At 40.7% G+C, this 13,719-nt stretch overlaps 1 protein-coding gene across 1 annotated transcript in view; it reads left to right on the top strand.

Moving 5' to 3' along the window:
- MYO7B (myosin VIIB) overlaps window positions 1-13,719 on the top strand; it is a 70,760-nt gene that overhangs the window by 17,127 nt on the left and 39,914 nt on the right. Inside the window, exons 11-18 of the mRNA XM_048506362.1 lie at window positions 247-389; window positions 1,391-1,601; window positions 4,825-4,960; window positions 5,233-5,399; window positions 5,780-5,836; window positions 9,500-9,637; window positions 10,738-10,890; window positions 12,641-12,739. Coding sequence (XP_048362319.1) covers window positions 247-389; window positions 1,391-1,601; window positions 4,825-4,960; window positions 5,233-5,399; window positions 5,780-5,836; window positions 9,500-9,637; window positions 10,738-10,890; window positions 12,641-12,739 — 1,104 coding nt within the window. The remainder of the gene's footprint in view (window positions 1-246; window positions 390-1,390; window positions 1,602-4,824; window positions 4,961-5,232; window positions 5,400-5,779; window positions 5,837-9,499; window positions 9,638-10,737; window positions 10,891-12,640; window positions 12,740-13,719) is intronic.

Here is a 13,719-nt window from a genome sequence, read left to right as displayed (position 1 = left end):
TTCTTTCTATCCATGACTTAAGTCTTCATGTTCATGTCATTAAAAAAAAACTTTGTCTCCCCAATGGCCCTGGATTCACCCTTACTGTTTCAGTATAGCTAGCTAGACCCTGGAGTCCTTGACAAAGTCCAAAGGACACCTCCCCCCACCCACCCCCAACCTTATCAGATCCTTATACACTGATAATTAAATTGGTAGTTCTCTAAAGCCCCAAGCTTTCACCCTTCTTTTGAACCCTACCTCCAGGGGATATATGGGTTCCTCTTCTTGTGGATAGTGAATAAGATCAATGGCGCAATCTACAAACCACCCACACAAGATAGTAAGAACATCTGCAGGTCTATTGGACTACTGGACATCTTTGGCTTTGAAAATTTTAATACTAACAGGTATGACCATTCCTAATTAATTTGTCTGTGGAATATTATCTGCATCCTTCCAAACAGCAGGATATTTTAGGCACTGTTACTGATAGGGGTGATGTTTTGGGGAATACATTTCTACATTGAGGATGATACAGGTTGATTTATACCAGTGGTGGCGAACCTATGGCACGGGTGCCAGAGGTGGCACTCAGAGCCCTCTCTGTGGGCACGCGTGCACAGAGTTCATCATGTGATAATAATGTAATTATTTCAGGGAGATTATTAGCATTAATCCTAAAACCTAGTTTTGGGAAAGCAGTGTAGGTAACCCTGTTAAGCATTGTTAAACCCTATTGATTTTCATGGGAAGAACGAAAGCATGATCCTTTACCTGGGAGTAAGCTCAGTTGCTGGCAATGGGGTTTGCTTCTGAGTAAATCCTCCTAGGGTCGTGATTCACCCGTTTGAAGGATGCACAGTTGCTTCAAAGCAAAGCCACCGACTACCACCAAGCTTACTCCTGAGTAACGTGCGCCTTGGAGTCAACCGTTTTTTCTATACTAAAACCTCAGTATTCAGGTTAAATTGCCAAGTTGGCACTTTGTGATAAATAAGTGGGTTTTGAGTTGCAGTTTGGGCACTCGGTCTTGAAAAGGTTCGCCATCACTGATTTATACTGATTGAGCATCGTACTGAAATACACATTTGAATTGATAAGCTCCTGATAATTCCACAGAATAATTAGTGGTTCTTTAAAATCTATAAGAGATTAAAAATAATCTATAACTACCAAGGCTACCTTAACTCTAGCTTTAGCTAGTTTCTATGCATCATGACAATATTTGGCTTGATCGGGTATTGTCACTTTTAGAGACTTTGCACAGTGGTCATGTCACAAATTATACTATTCTGAAAGGCCAAGTGTAAACTGGCACTATCTAGGCTTTAATAAGAACATTAATTATCTTGTTTAACACTGATATCACAGTTGTGTTTGTGGTTCTCTGGGTTGTGGTTCCCTGCAGCTTTGAACAACTGTGTATCAACTTTGCAAATGAGCATCTCCAGCAGTTCTTTGTGCAACATGTCTTCAAACTGGAGCAGGAGGAATACCTGGCTGAGCACATCTCCTGGAACCATATTGACTTCACTGATAACTATACAGCCTTAGAAGTGATTGCACTCAAACCCATGAATATTGTGTCACTCATTGATGAGGAAAGCAGGTTTCCTAAGGTAAGCATCATCTCTTTTTCAAGCACCCCCCCGCCCCGCCCGAAGTAGCTGATTTTTATGGGTTATTTGAATCTACAAATTCACTAGCCATCTAGAGGCACACTTGTGAGACTGAAGCGCTCCATAGCAAACAGCAAATGTCATCACACTCTTTAAAAAGAGGTCCAGTGGTGATGAGGAAATTACAGGCCTGCTAAACATAAACTCTGTTCCAGGTAAATTAACTGTTGTTACAGAGAGAATTATTAAGCACATTGAGGAACAAAGCCTGCTGAGATAAAAATCAGCATGGCTTCTATGAAGGGAAGTCCTGCCTCACTAACAAAAAGTTTATGACAAAATGTCTTACCAAAGATTTCTGAGTAATCATAGCAACCATGGGATAGGACTAGGACTCCTCTTATGGATTAGATATTGGCTAAGCAACAGGAAGCAGAATAAATGGAACATTCTTAGAGTGGAGGGAAGTGAGCAGTGGGTTCCCAGAAGGATTGGCGCTGGGACCAGTGATATTCAATTTGTTAATAAATTATTTAGAATTCGAAATGAGCAGTATGGAAGATAAGCTTGCAAGTGATACCTGTGTATAAAGTTATAGTACAGTCTTATTTGGAATACTGTATGCAGTTTACATGTTCATATCTCAAAAAGGATATTGTAGGGCTGGAAAAAGTCCAACCAAAGGCAAGCAAGATAATAAGGGGACTGGAACTCCTTTCCAAATGCAAAGAGGCTAGAGTCCGGGACTTTTCAGTTTAGAAAAAAGACAGCTAAGGAGAATGTTGGGATATTGCAAGTGTCTGTCACAACTCAGTTCTAAGAGGGTTAACTGTTTGTATGTAAACAAGTTGCTGAAGTCACTGTTTATGACCTGGTCTATTGATTAGCTATTGGTTAGTGAGATAGCCATTGCTTACATGTTAGTGAGCACGTACATCTGAAGTTATAAAGTTAAGTCTGTTTCTTTGTTTGAGCAGACATGACACCAGAGGGGAGGCACAAGGTAGAGACATCACATGAAACAGCAGATAGGTAGCAAGATGCAACCAAACACAGCAATGTAGATGTGTAACAGGAAATAAAGGATTTCTTATTTTATCTCCATGTAACCCTTTTTTATAGTTAGTAAACTCATTGCCATTTGAGGATGGGAGTGCCTTTGCTCCATGATACCCCCACCTTTCCCCCCGAAAAACTGCTCAACATATGTAGCTGTGGGGTAAAATTTAGCCATAGCCAAACCGTTTATTAGCACATATGCAATTATGAAGCGTAAGGCGCAGCATGGGATCTGATCTGTACTCTGGGCAGCCTGACTGCTGCCCCCATTGAGTCCTTTCTTCCAACCTGCCTGTTGGAGGAAGATGTCAGCAGGATGGGACGGCTACTTGCTGGGTCTTCTGCTGGACTCAGCTGGGCGGAGGGCCACATGCTGAACATCCTTTTACTGCCAAGGAGCACAAGCCTCGGATGCCCCTCCACCAGGACCTTGTGGCTTGCTCCACCCCATAACCTCATACAGAGGATCTCCCAAAGAGGGGTCGCTTCCTGGCTCCCCTCCCCACAGATCAGTTTCCATGCGCAACCTGCCTGTCTGGCTATGACAAGAAAGACATGCAGCATCACTGTCCGAGTGTCCTGAGGGAGAGGTGGGCGGCAAACTTGCCGCCGGCTGTTGGAGGAAGAGAGGACGCGGGGATTGTCCCTGCCTTTTAAGGCGCCCGGCCCCTACCAATGACATCCTCTTCCGCCATCCCCCTCCAAGCCAGCAATGGCAGCCTTGCCGATTTGCAGCTGCTCTTTTTAAAAAGCAACTGAGAATCTGTCTCTGCTACTATATATATACCCAACAGGAGACAGGATAGAAGTTTATAAAATTACTATATGTATAGGGTTTAAAAAGTAAGGGAGAGAGTTTTTTCTCTGTCATAATACCAGAAGTTGGTGGCAACCAGTGAAATAGTTCAACAAAAGGTTTAGGGCACAAAAGGAAATATTTCCATACCCAAGAAGTAATTAAACTGGAAAATCTAGTGCAAGTGGAGGTAGTCATGGCCTCCAGCATAGATATCTTTAAAACTGGACTAGAGAGATTCATGGAGAAGAGGTCCATTAATGGCTACTTGCCATGGTGACTGTAGGGAGTCTCCATTTACAGAGGCAACAAATCTGATGCCAGTGCTTAAAGGCAATGATCCTGCAGGCTTTTCTTATATTGTTCTAAGAAACCCTTGCATGAGCAGAAGACAATTTTGCTTGTATAAGGATGGGTATTCAAAAATCCTGAAAATTCCCTACTCAAATGTCTGTAAATTTCTTGCTCAAGTGACAGCCTGCATGTTCTATCCCAGTGGTGGCGAACCTATGGCACGGGTGCCAGAGGTGGCACTCAGAGCCCTCTGTGTGGGCACGTGCAAACACATCCCCTCCCCCCAACATCTAGGCTGGCCTGGGCTGCTGGAGCTCGATTATTAGCATTCAGAAGCCTAAAGAGACCCTAGTTTTGGGGAAGCAGTGTGCAGGTAACCCTGTTAAGTTAGCTGTTAAAGCCCACTGATTTTCATGCAAAAGGAACTTTAAAATACGATCCTTTACCTGGGAGTAAGCTCAGTTGCTGTCAATGGGGCTTACTTCTGAGTAAACCCTCCTAGGGTCGTGATTCACCATTGGAAGAGTTGCATGGTTGCTTCAAAGCAGAGCCACCAACTACCACGAAACCTACTCCCGAGTAACACATGCCTCGGAGCCAACCATTTTTTTTCTAGACTAAAACCTCAGTATTCAGGTTAAATTGCCAGGTTGGCACTTTGTGATAAATAAGTGGGTTTGGGTTGCAATTTGGGCACTCGGTCTCAAAAAGATTCGCCATCACTGTTCTATCCCCTGTCCTCAGGTCATAACTACCAATTACAAAATCCTTATGTCCCCCACATGTCTGTTCCAGTCTTGTCCACCAGTCTTCCAAGTTCTATGCCTGGAACATAATTCCCAAAAGTATTTAGGTCCAAATATGCTAGTGACCACAGCACATAGGGAGAGGAGCTTAAACCCTTCCCTCTGCCATTTTTGTGACCTGAAGTAGCTCTGAGAAGCTGCTATTGGTCCTGTTGGGATAAATTAATGGGTACTGATATGCTACACAAAGATATTTTCATTATTCATTTTGAGCATACTAGCACAGAGGGGGTGAATTTATTTCATTTCATTTTGTGTTTTCTTCCAGGGCACTGACACTACCATGTTAAACAAAATTAACTCTCATCATGGCAGAAGCAAAATCTATATTGCACCAAAAAATGTCCATGACACAGTCTTTGGAATCAATCACTTTGCTGGTGTCGTTTATTATCAGTCTAAAGGTAAGGCAGTGACAGCTGCCTGTTATCCCACAATTCAAGGAGTGTTCCTTTCCAGGTTGCACGCCCTGCTGATCACTGATGATGTGCTTGGGACATATCATGTTACATTACTTAGCTAAAGCTGTATTCTGTAGAGGATCAATTTAAATGCAGTAGAAAAAAGAACTTATTGGTGCGAAGAGAACTGTGAACTGAGAGAATGTGAATTGAGCATCAAACTGGAATCAGTATCAGGTGGAAAATAATGAGGTTCTCTTGTTTCTTATTTATAGGCTTTCTTGAGAAAAACCGTGACACGCTTAGTTCTGATGTAATGCAGTTGGTTCATTCATCCAAAAACAAATTCCTCAGGCAAATCTTCCAGGTGGATGCAGCAATGAATGTTGCTTCTTTTGGGCGCGGGAGCATCAGGCATCTTGGAGATGCTCCCACCTTCAAGGTTAGTTTTTTGAAGTTTGTTTGTAAACTAATCCCTGTTCAGTATTGTACAGATTGTAGTTGTAATTTGCCTCCTGAGACTTTAAAAAATTGCCATGTTTTAGATGCTGTACAGATTTTAACAACCATAATTCCTGTTGTGTTGTTTAAGAACTGGGATTTGATATGTCAAATGAAGCTTTTCTAAAGCAACAATATAATCTGTGGGTTTTTGAACAAATTAAAAAAAACTCCTTTAGTGCCCTATATATTTATTAGCTTTGATTCAGCACCATGAGTCCATAGCTCATGATGAATCTTTCTGTATTTCCTTTTATCTATCTGCTCATTTCACTCTTTTTTCTTTCATAATCCTATCTTCTACTGTCCTTTTGCCATCAGTCATTCTCCCGCTATGGTCTTGTGCAGTCCAGAACGTTACCTCCTGCTTTTGGGCAGGTAAGTGGCTTGGAGAAGAACTGCCCCAGCAGACAAATATGCACCGAAGAGTTTCTGCAATGGCTTTTATGCAGTTTTCAGCAACTGGCTCTAACTATTTCTATAGCTGCTGTCATTTTGTGTGACTCCTATGTATTTCAGCGTCTCTAATTCCAGCTTCTGTTGGGTTGTACTGACTGTTGAGAAACTTCCAACCACTTATGTCTTTTGTTGTCAAGTTGCAGCCTGGATAATATTTATGTTCCTTTAACACAAAAAAATTATAGAAAAGAGAATGGTGAACCCAACAACAATAAACTGAAAACATAAGAATATGTATTATATATTTGCTGAAATGTAGCAGTATTAAAATGATATTCTAAAAATATTACATACTTTTAAAAATTGCCATGAAAATATGAGAATACAATTGAAAAGGGGTGAACAAATACAACAAATGTTTATTGATGGGGTTAAACATTCCACAAGTGCAAAAGACAGTACAGCTGCTGCTGAACTCTTATTGTTTTCAAGAATAATTAGCTATGATACTTTTGCAAAGTTTTGGGGTTTTTTGCTGATAATATACTGAATATACTCTGATCTCATGGCAGTTGTAGGTTGGTCAGAAGAAATGTATAATACATTATCTAGTCTGTTTGTGGACCATTTTTACCCAGTTACTATGATGGATGTTGACAACATCTGGGATCTGTGAAGGTCACTAGTTTGTGTCCTGGATCTTCACCCATCCTGGCTGCTAAAAAAATGTAAGGAGCATATCAATGATCCCTTCATATCTATCATAAATCAGTGACTAACTCAGGCTAAGTTCTAGCCACTCAAAGAAGTGGTTATTCATCTACTACATTCTAAAAGTCCCTACAGAAAAATGAGGTAGCAGCTAACCAATCATCTAGTCTCTAATCAATTTATGGGCAAAGTAATTGAGGGAGCAGTAGCAGACCAATTCCAGGCCTTCTTAGATAACTCCTCTGTTCTAAACCCTTCTTAGATATACTTCAGGCTAGGCTATGGGACAGAAACAGTGGGGGTGGGGGGGGGCGGCTTTAGCTGATGACCTCCATCTGAACATAGACAAAAGCCATGCTTTCCTGCACTACCTGGGTTTTCCTGAACTTTTTTGCAAACTTTCCTAATCCTGCTTCGCTGCATTGTGTTGGGGGGAGATTAGAACAATGCAAGGCTAGCTGCTGGATTTTCTCTGTCCTGCCCATATAACATCTATTTTCCCTGCCTTAGTTCATATGGCAGCAATTTTTCCCCATACTTTCCAGCAGTTAAAATACAATAGATAGAACAGAGATGAGAAATCTTGCAACATCTTCAGTCTGTCTTTTGTTGGTATCATTTAGAAGCAGCCTGGTCATATGGAAATCTGAAATAAATGGGGCACCATTGATGTGGGGTTCTATAAATTGGCTTCTCTGAAGTTTGTGTTTGGAACAATGCAATAATAGGATGTGTTGGGTAGTCTCGGTTTGATTTCGGGAGCAGTTGCATAAGGGATATGGAGATAACCCCACCATTCTCTCTAGTGGAGACCCAAAGTTGTTTACCTAATTCTCTTCTCCTCCATTTTATCTTCACAACAATTTTGTGAGGTATGTTAAGCTCACAGTGTATGACTGGCCCAAGGGGCACTGATTTTCCCCCAATATCCATGACGTCTGTAACATGGTCTTACTTCTCTCAAGGAGTATATTGCTGTGCCCAAACATTGCTAATTTTTCAACTTGAACCTCAATCCTATTATTTATGTATATATAGAGGAAACATGCAAATAATTGCTTCAGAACAAAGAGGAACTATATGGAACAGTTTTTAAAGTATAGTAAGGGCCTATTTAAGGAGAGGTGGTATATAAACCTAATTGTAAAAACTGGTGTTATACAGTGACAGTGCAGATTATATTAAACGGTGGTTTGTAACCCAAATTACCTTCCTATTTTGTGTTTAAAGAAATTCAGGCATCCATCTTCTACAAGACTAATTCCAGCATATACATGAAACACCAAACATATATGCAAACTCTATGAAAAGTAGTGCTGAACATTAGCAGATCTTGCAAAAGGATCACTAAGTTCCTATGTGTTTTATGGCCACAGGAGGGCAGTAGTACTTTATGAATAAACTGATAGGTTTCATGATATTAATTCATCATAGGTGGATTCTGCACAACAGAAAAAAAAGTCTTTAGGACTTTAAAAAAAATCCATTTTGGCATTTTCTGTTCCCACAGCGTGGGAGAACACAAGTGTTGCCAGCCAAAATGGATCTATTTTCCTGCCTGCTGCACAGAGCTCTTGTCAGTTTCACAGCTGCATTTTGTGTGCTGCAGCAGATTCTCAGTGAAGATTCCCCATGGAGGTTTCCTCTGCTTGCAGTTCATCTGTGCATGATTTCACTGTGAAAAGTAGATGAATAGCATTTGTTTTGCCTAGTGGCCCTATGCACGTGTTGTTTCCACCCTTTTTTTGTTTTGAGGGAGATGTCTGCGAAGCTACATGATAGGAGAAGCTGCAATGTGTGCATATTTGTCACTGTAGCTTTGCAAACATCCCCCTCAAAACAAACAAAAAAAGGAAAAAATGACATATGCATGGGATTGCTAGGCAAAACAAACTTCATTCATCTACTTTTTACAGCAAAATCACATGCAGATGAGCTTCAAGCAGAGGAAACCTCCATGGGGAATCTTCACAGAGAATCCACTACAGTATACAAAATGGCGGGTGCTAGCAGCGGAAATAAAAGTAAGAGGTTTGGCCAGGAGAAGCCAAGCGTTTCTTGCCTGCTTTTGTTCACTCCACTCAGCAGGCAGGAAACGTCTTCAACCCAGGTTGGGGGAGAAAGATTGCTAATTTAGTGATTTTTGAAAAATCCAGGTTGAAAGAAATAAAACAGGCTGAAGTCATTTTGGGGAAGAGAACTGTGCAAAGTTCTTCCCCAAAATGCTTTTTATAACGTCCTTAGGATATTATATTTATGCTGTGCGGAATCTACCATACAGACTCAAATTAATCTTAATGGCTGATTTACACAGTTACTGATATTCCCACTTGTCCACCAGGGTTCTGCTAGTGAATGCTGTAATGTTTTAAAGGTAAATGTGAATCCGTATGTGCATGGAAGGAGAGGCAATACAGGGGATTTTCCCTGGCTTTGATGCTGCTGGAAATTATGGGGTTTTCCTGCCTCCCTGAAGCACCATGGTGCTTCAATGCACTACCTGGGTTTTCCTGAACTTTTTTGCAAACTTTCCTAATCCTGCTTTGCTGCATTGTGCTGGGGGGAGATTAGAGCAATGCAAGGCTAGCTGTTGGGTGGGCTTCTGGATTTTCTCTGTCTCCCATATAACATCTATTTTCCCTGCCTTAGTTCATATGGGAGCAATTCTTCCCCTCCCTGCATCCCATCAGTGAGCTTTTTAAAGTTTTGTTTTTTTAAATCAGTAGTTGACATACTGATATAATGGTGTATTAATATGTCCATTTCTGTTTTTAAAAGAATCCTCTGAATCCACACACACCCCTCCCCCCGGAGGATTATGGCAGTGAGAATGCAGGAGAAGCTGCTATCTCCCTTTCTCTTTCCAAACACCCCTATTATTAAATGACTCACTGATGTGATATTTAAGCCGCCTCTGTTTGTTCACCATAGGGAGCAGATACTATCAAGCGCTTGTCTACATTAGGAGGTCAGTTCAAACAGTCCCTGGAGCAGCTAATGAAAATCCTGAGCACCTGCCAGCCATATTTTATTCGCTGTCTCAAACCCAACGACCACAAGAAGCCAATGGTAATATTTCATTAAAATATATAGACCACTGTGATTTCTGCAGTGTTCTCCAGTTTTGGGAGGAGATAACACATTTGTTAGGAAAGGGTATATTAGCTGATGATGTTATTTGTTTAAATTTTGCCCAATCCAGATATATAGTTAAAATAAGTTAAATAGTTAGGGACAGGTGAGATCATTCCCTAAATTCATTTTGAATTTGTACCTTGCTCAGTGTTTCCAGTAGTGGTCTCAAAGTACATTCAAGAGACAATCCAGTCATACCGGATGATTGTGTCCATGTAGACAAATTCTTTACATAGAACTTCACCCCCACTGTGCATTTTCTACTCAAATTCCACCTCCCCAAGTGTTTTCCTCCCAGTGCAGCTGAGGAGGGACAATTTTGATTGTAAAAACAGCCACAAGGGAAAAGGTTAAGCAGCCATCTTAGCCCTAGAAAACAGCCCTTTCCCTTTAACCCTGCCTCAAGGAGGAAAAGAAGAGGAAAGAGGCAGCTTGTCTGCCCAATCCAGTCCAATGGAAGAAGGGAGAGATGAAGGAAGAGGCAATTTGTCTGCCCAGCTGACTGCGTAGGGAAAATGCAGTATGGGATGCCCTACATCTCCCCTGGGCTGAGTGCATCCCTTCCTCCATTGGACTGGGCTAGCCCAGGTGGGAAGGAGGGGGTCACCTGCCTCCCAGGTGATATCCTGGTGACCATAATGGCCAAATTGCCTCTTTTTTCCTTCGTCCATTTAAACTTATAGCCTTCTGAAACTGATTTTGGTTTTAAAATTGCATAAGGGGAAAGATGCATACATTGTGTATTATGCCTAGTTTGAACTTGAACTGAATATAGACCAAATGGTTGAAATTCTTAAACTACTTCAGTGAATTAACTTATTCGTTTCAATTAAAAATGAAACCTAATGCAGAGCTATTGACATTCCCTGCTCACTCCTGTTCTTAATCTTTTTCCCTATTTGCTGAAAATGTGGTTCTAAACCAGAGAAATGTTTATTTGATATATGAAGGAATAAGCAGAAGCATTGTTGTCTGTGATTCATGCGCAGTTGGCTTATGTAGTACATTTGGCTGTGTGTTCCTTTTAATTTCAGTTGTTTGATCGAGAACTCTGCATCCGGCAGTTGCGCTATTCTGGGATGATGGAAACCGTTCGCATTAGGAAGGCTGGTTATCCAATTCGCTACACTTTCGCAGATTTCTTTGAGAGATACCGAGTCTTGCAGCCAGTGTCTGCTCGAGGAAAGGTACATAAGAAGGAAGCATAATTTATTGCAATCTTGTCATTTTACGGCCACGGTAGATGTTATGTTAAACACACAACACACCATAGAGACCAACAATTCCCTGTTGAAACTGAATTCCCAAGCACATTCAAAGGGGCAGTATTTGTCCTCTTGCAGGCTGCGTGCCTAGTCAATCAGTACATGTGCAGACCCCCCACAGGGCAAATAGCACCCTCCCTTGAGCTTTCAGCTTGTAGGGAAGAAGGCTAAAGCTCCCTCTCCCACCCACACACACTGTGATTCCACACCAAATCAGAGATCTATACACTTGGAAAGCCAGTTCCCATGCAGAACTTGCTATTGGCATCTGACTATAACCCCATATTGGTCATATGTTAAACATAATGTCTAATTTGGCCCTTATTGTGGAAATAAATGTGTTGATCTGTATACATAAGGGCATTCCTTGTTTCTGTTTACATAGCCACAGGGTAACATTTTTCACATTTTTCTTAGGGCCAATTTACACATGATGTGACAGTTCCATATCTAAAATCTCCAACAATTTTTTGAAAGCTAATTAACATCCCCAGCAAGCTGCATTGAACATCAGAGTCTAGTCACTGGGGAGGAAATGTTCAACCTTTTCCTCCCATGACTCTGTTATATGATTTAAATAATATCACTGAAGTTGCAGTTGGCCTCGTGGCTACAATAAGATAGGTATAATTAGAGTCAAGTCCAATGGCACCTTACAGATCAATAAGAGTTTCAGTGTATAAGCTCCCTTTGTCAGACAGTTATAGCACTTTTCTACTTACAGAGATGAATGCACTTTAGAAGGGTTAGTTATCTGTTGAGAGATGCATTTGGCTTTCTCGCATTCTCATTTTCTTTGCTTGTAAGCTCATGTTTTTTCAGTGTTTGCTGTTGTTGTGTTGTTCTGCATGGGTTTTGCTCCCTCTCGTGGTCAATTCGATATTACACTGTTTTATGTTCAACATAAAAACTTGCACTTTAAATCTGCAGGGAAGTATGCTGGACATAAACTGGTATAATATCTAATCAACCACTAGAAGGAGCAAAACACTTGCATAACAGGAAAACAACCAGAAGAAACAGTAATGTGGGAAAGCCACAAAGGTTGGAAATCCTTGATAAAGCAGCCACAATACTGCAAGACTTATCGGGGGTACTCACCTTGAACATACATTGCTTGGCAGTATGAAGGAGTGCTGCAAGGAAGAAGGACCTTCCAGTTTCCTGCCCCTGCTGTTTCCACTGGCAAAAAAAATGACACAAAAAAGAAACTGGAAGCTCCTTCTCTACACTTGCAGCATTCAGCAAATGAGCACTGTTTATGTTGAGTTCTCCTGATGTACATCTAACTGTGAGTCCGATTGTGCACCCATGGCCAGGCTCATATATGGCATACTGTGTATCTTGGCCTACATGAGGCTACCCATCTGTAATTACAGAACTGCAGGACTGTCACATCATATATTGTGAAGCTCTTAGTTCTTCTTTTGAAGCTGTGGTAGAATTTCAATACTATAATTTTAAAATGGCAGTGTTGCTGCTGTTCTAATTAATTCTCATGTTATGGGTTGCAATTAATTATTAAGAAAAAGAAGCATATCAAAACTACATTAATGTAAGAAGGCAATTCTAAAGCCTGGTCATTTTGATATTACTTTGAAGTGCCATTTTATTGAAATCTCTCATGCCATGTCTGTATTTCAAGTCCAAATCAAATGGATTTGCATTCCAGATGAAGAATGATGCTCATCAGTGCTGCATTTACATATGTGAGAACGTGATAGGAAAAAATGATGAATGGAAAATGGGAAAGACCAAAGTTTTTCTGAAAGTAAGTTACAAGGGTCATCTAACAGTTTCGCAGTGTATATAAACCACACATGTAGACTTTTTTTGGAAGAAGAGTTTTGGATTTATATGCCACATTTCTCTCCTGTAAGGAGACTGACGGTGGCTAATAAGTTCCTTTCCCTTCCTCTCCCACAACAGACTCCTTGTGAGTTAAGTGGGGCTGAGAGAGTTCCAAAGAACTGTGATTAGCCCAAGCTTACCCAGCAGGAATGTAGGAATGCGGAAACACATCTGGTTCACCAGATAAGCCTCTGCTACTCTCAGCTGGAGGAGTGGGGAATCAAATCTGGTTCTCCAGATTAGAATCCATCTGCTCTTAACCATTACACCACACTAGCTCCCATGCATACCCCACGCTGGCTCCCATGCATGTATGCATGCATACCTAAGTAGCTTCCCCCTCCTGCAATGAAGAGTCAATTAAATTAGTTGACTTGAATAACTTTACATAGAATTGCACTGTACATTACTCAAGATCTTACATGGCCTGTATCTTCATCACAGGATCTAATTATTTGAGAGTGTCATTGAATCTGTGCCACTTCATCATATATGGATTACATGTCTGCTGCTCTTTTTCCTTCTTAGTATAGTTTTTATTTTTCAAAATAACATAATGATATAAAAGCAGCTAAACAACCAAAAATAACTGAAACAAAGAACGAAGCTTACCTTAATTACAATTCTAAATATAAAGAGATATCCAACAGAGTTCTACAAATAGTATTCTTTGAGGGCATAACTTGATCAACCAAAGATATTATCTGGTATGGTATACAATCACTGTTATTGTTATTATTACTGCTTGCTACTCTTGATAAACTCCTACATAAGCCATCAGAAAAAAATAATCAGCAGTGATGTGTGGTGTTAGGTACAGAATAACAAAACTGGTGTTTCTTCCAATTACTGTGTTACTACTGCACTTCATTCTAAAGAGAAATAATTCAACTCCAAGAT

Source organism: Sphaerodactylus townsendi, linkage group LG08 (genome assembly GCF_021028975.2).
Source record: "Sphaerodactylus townsendi isolate TG3544 linkage group LG08, MPM_Stown_v2.3, whole genome shotgun sequence".
Taxonomy (NCBI): domain Eukaryota; kingdom Metazoa; phylum Chordata; class Lepidosauria; order Squamata; family Sphaerodactylidae; genus Sphaerodactylus; species Sphaerodactylus townsendi.
Note: the sequence above shows the minus strand (reverse complement) of the source record. Positions and strands in the feature narration are given on the sequence as shown.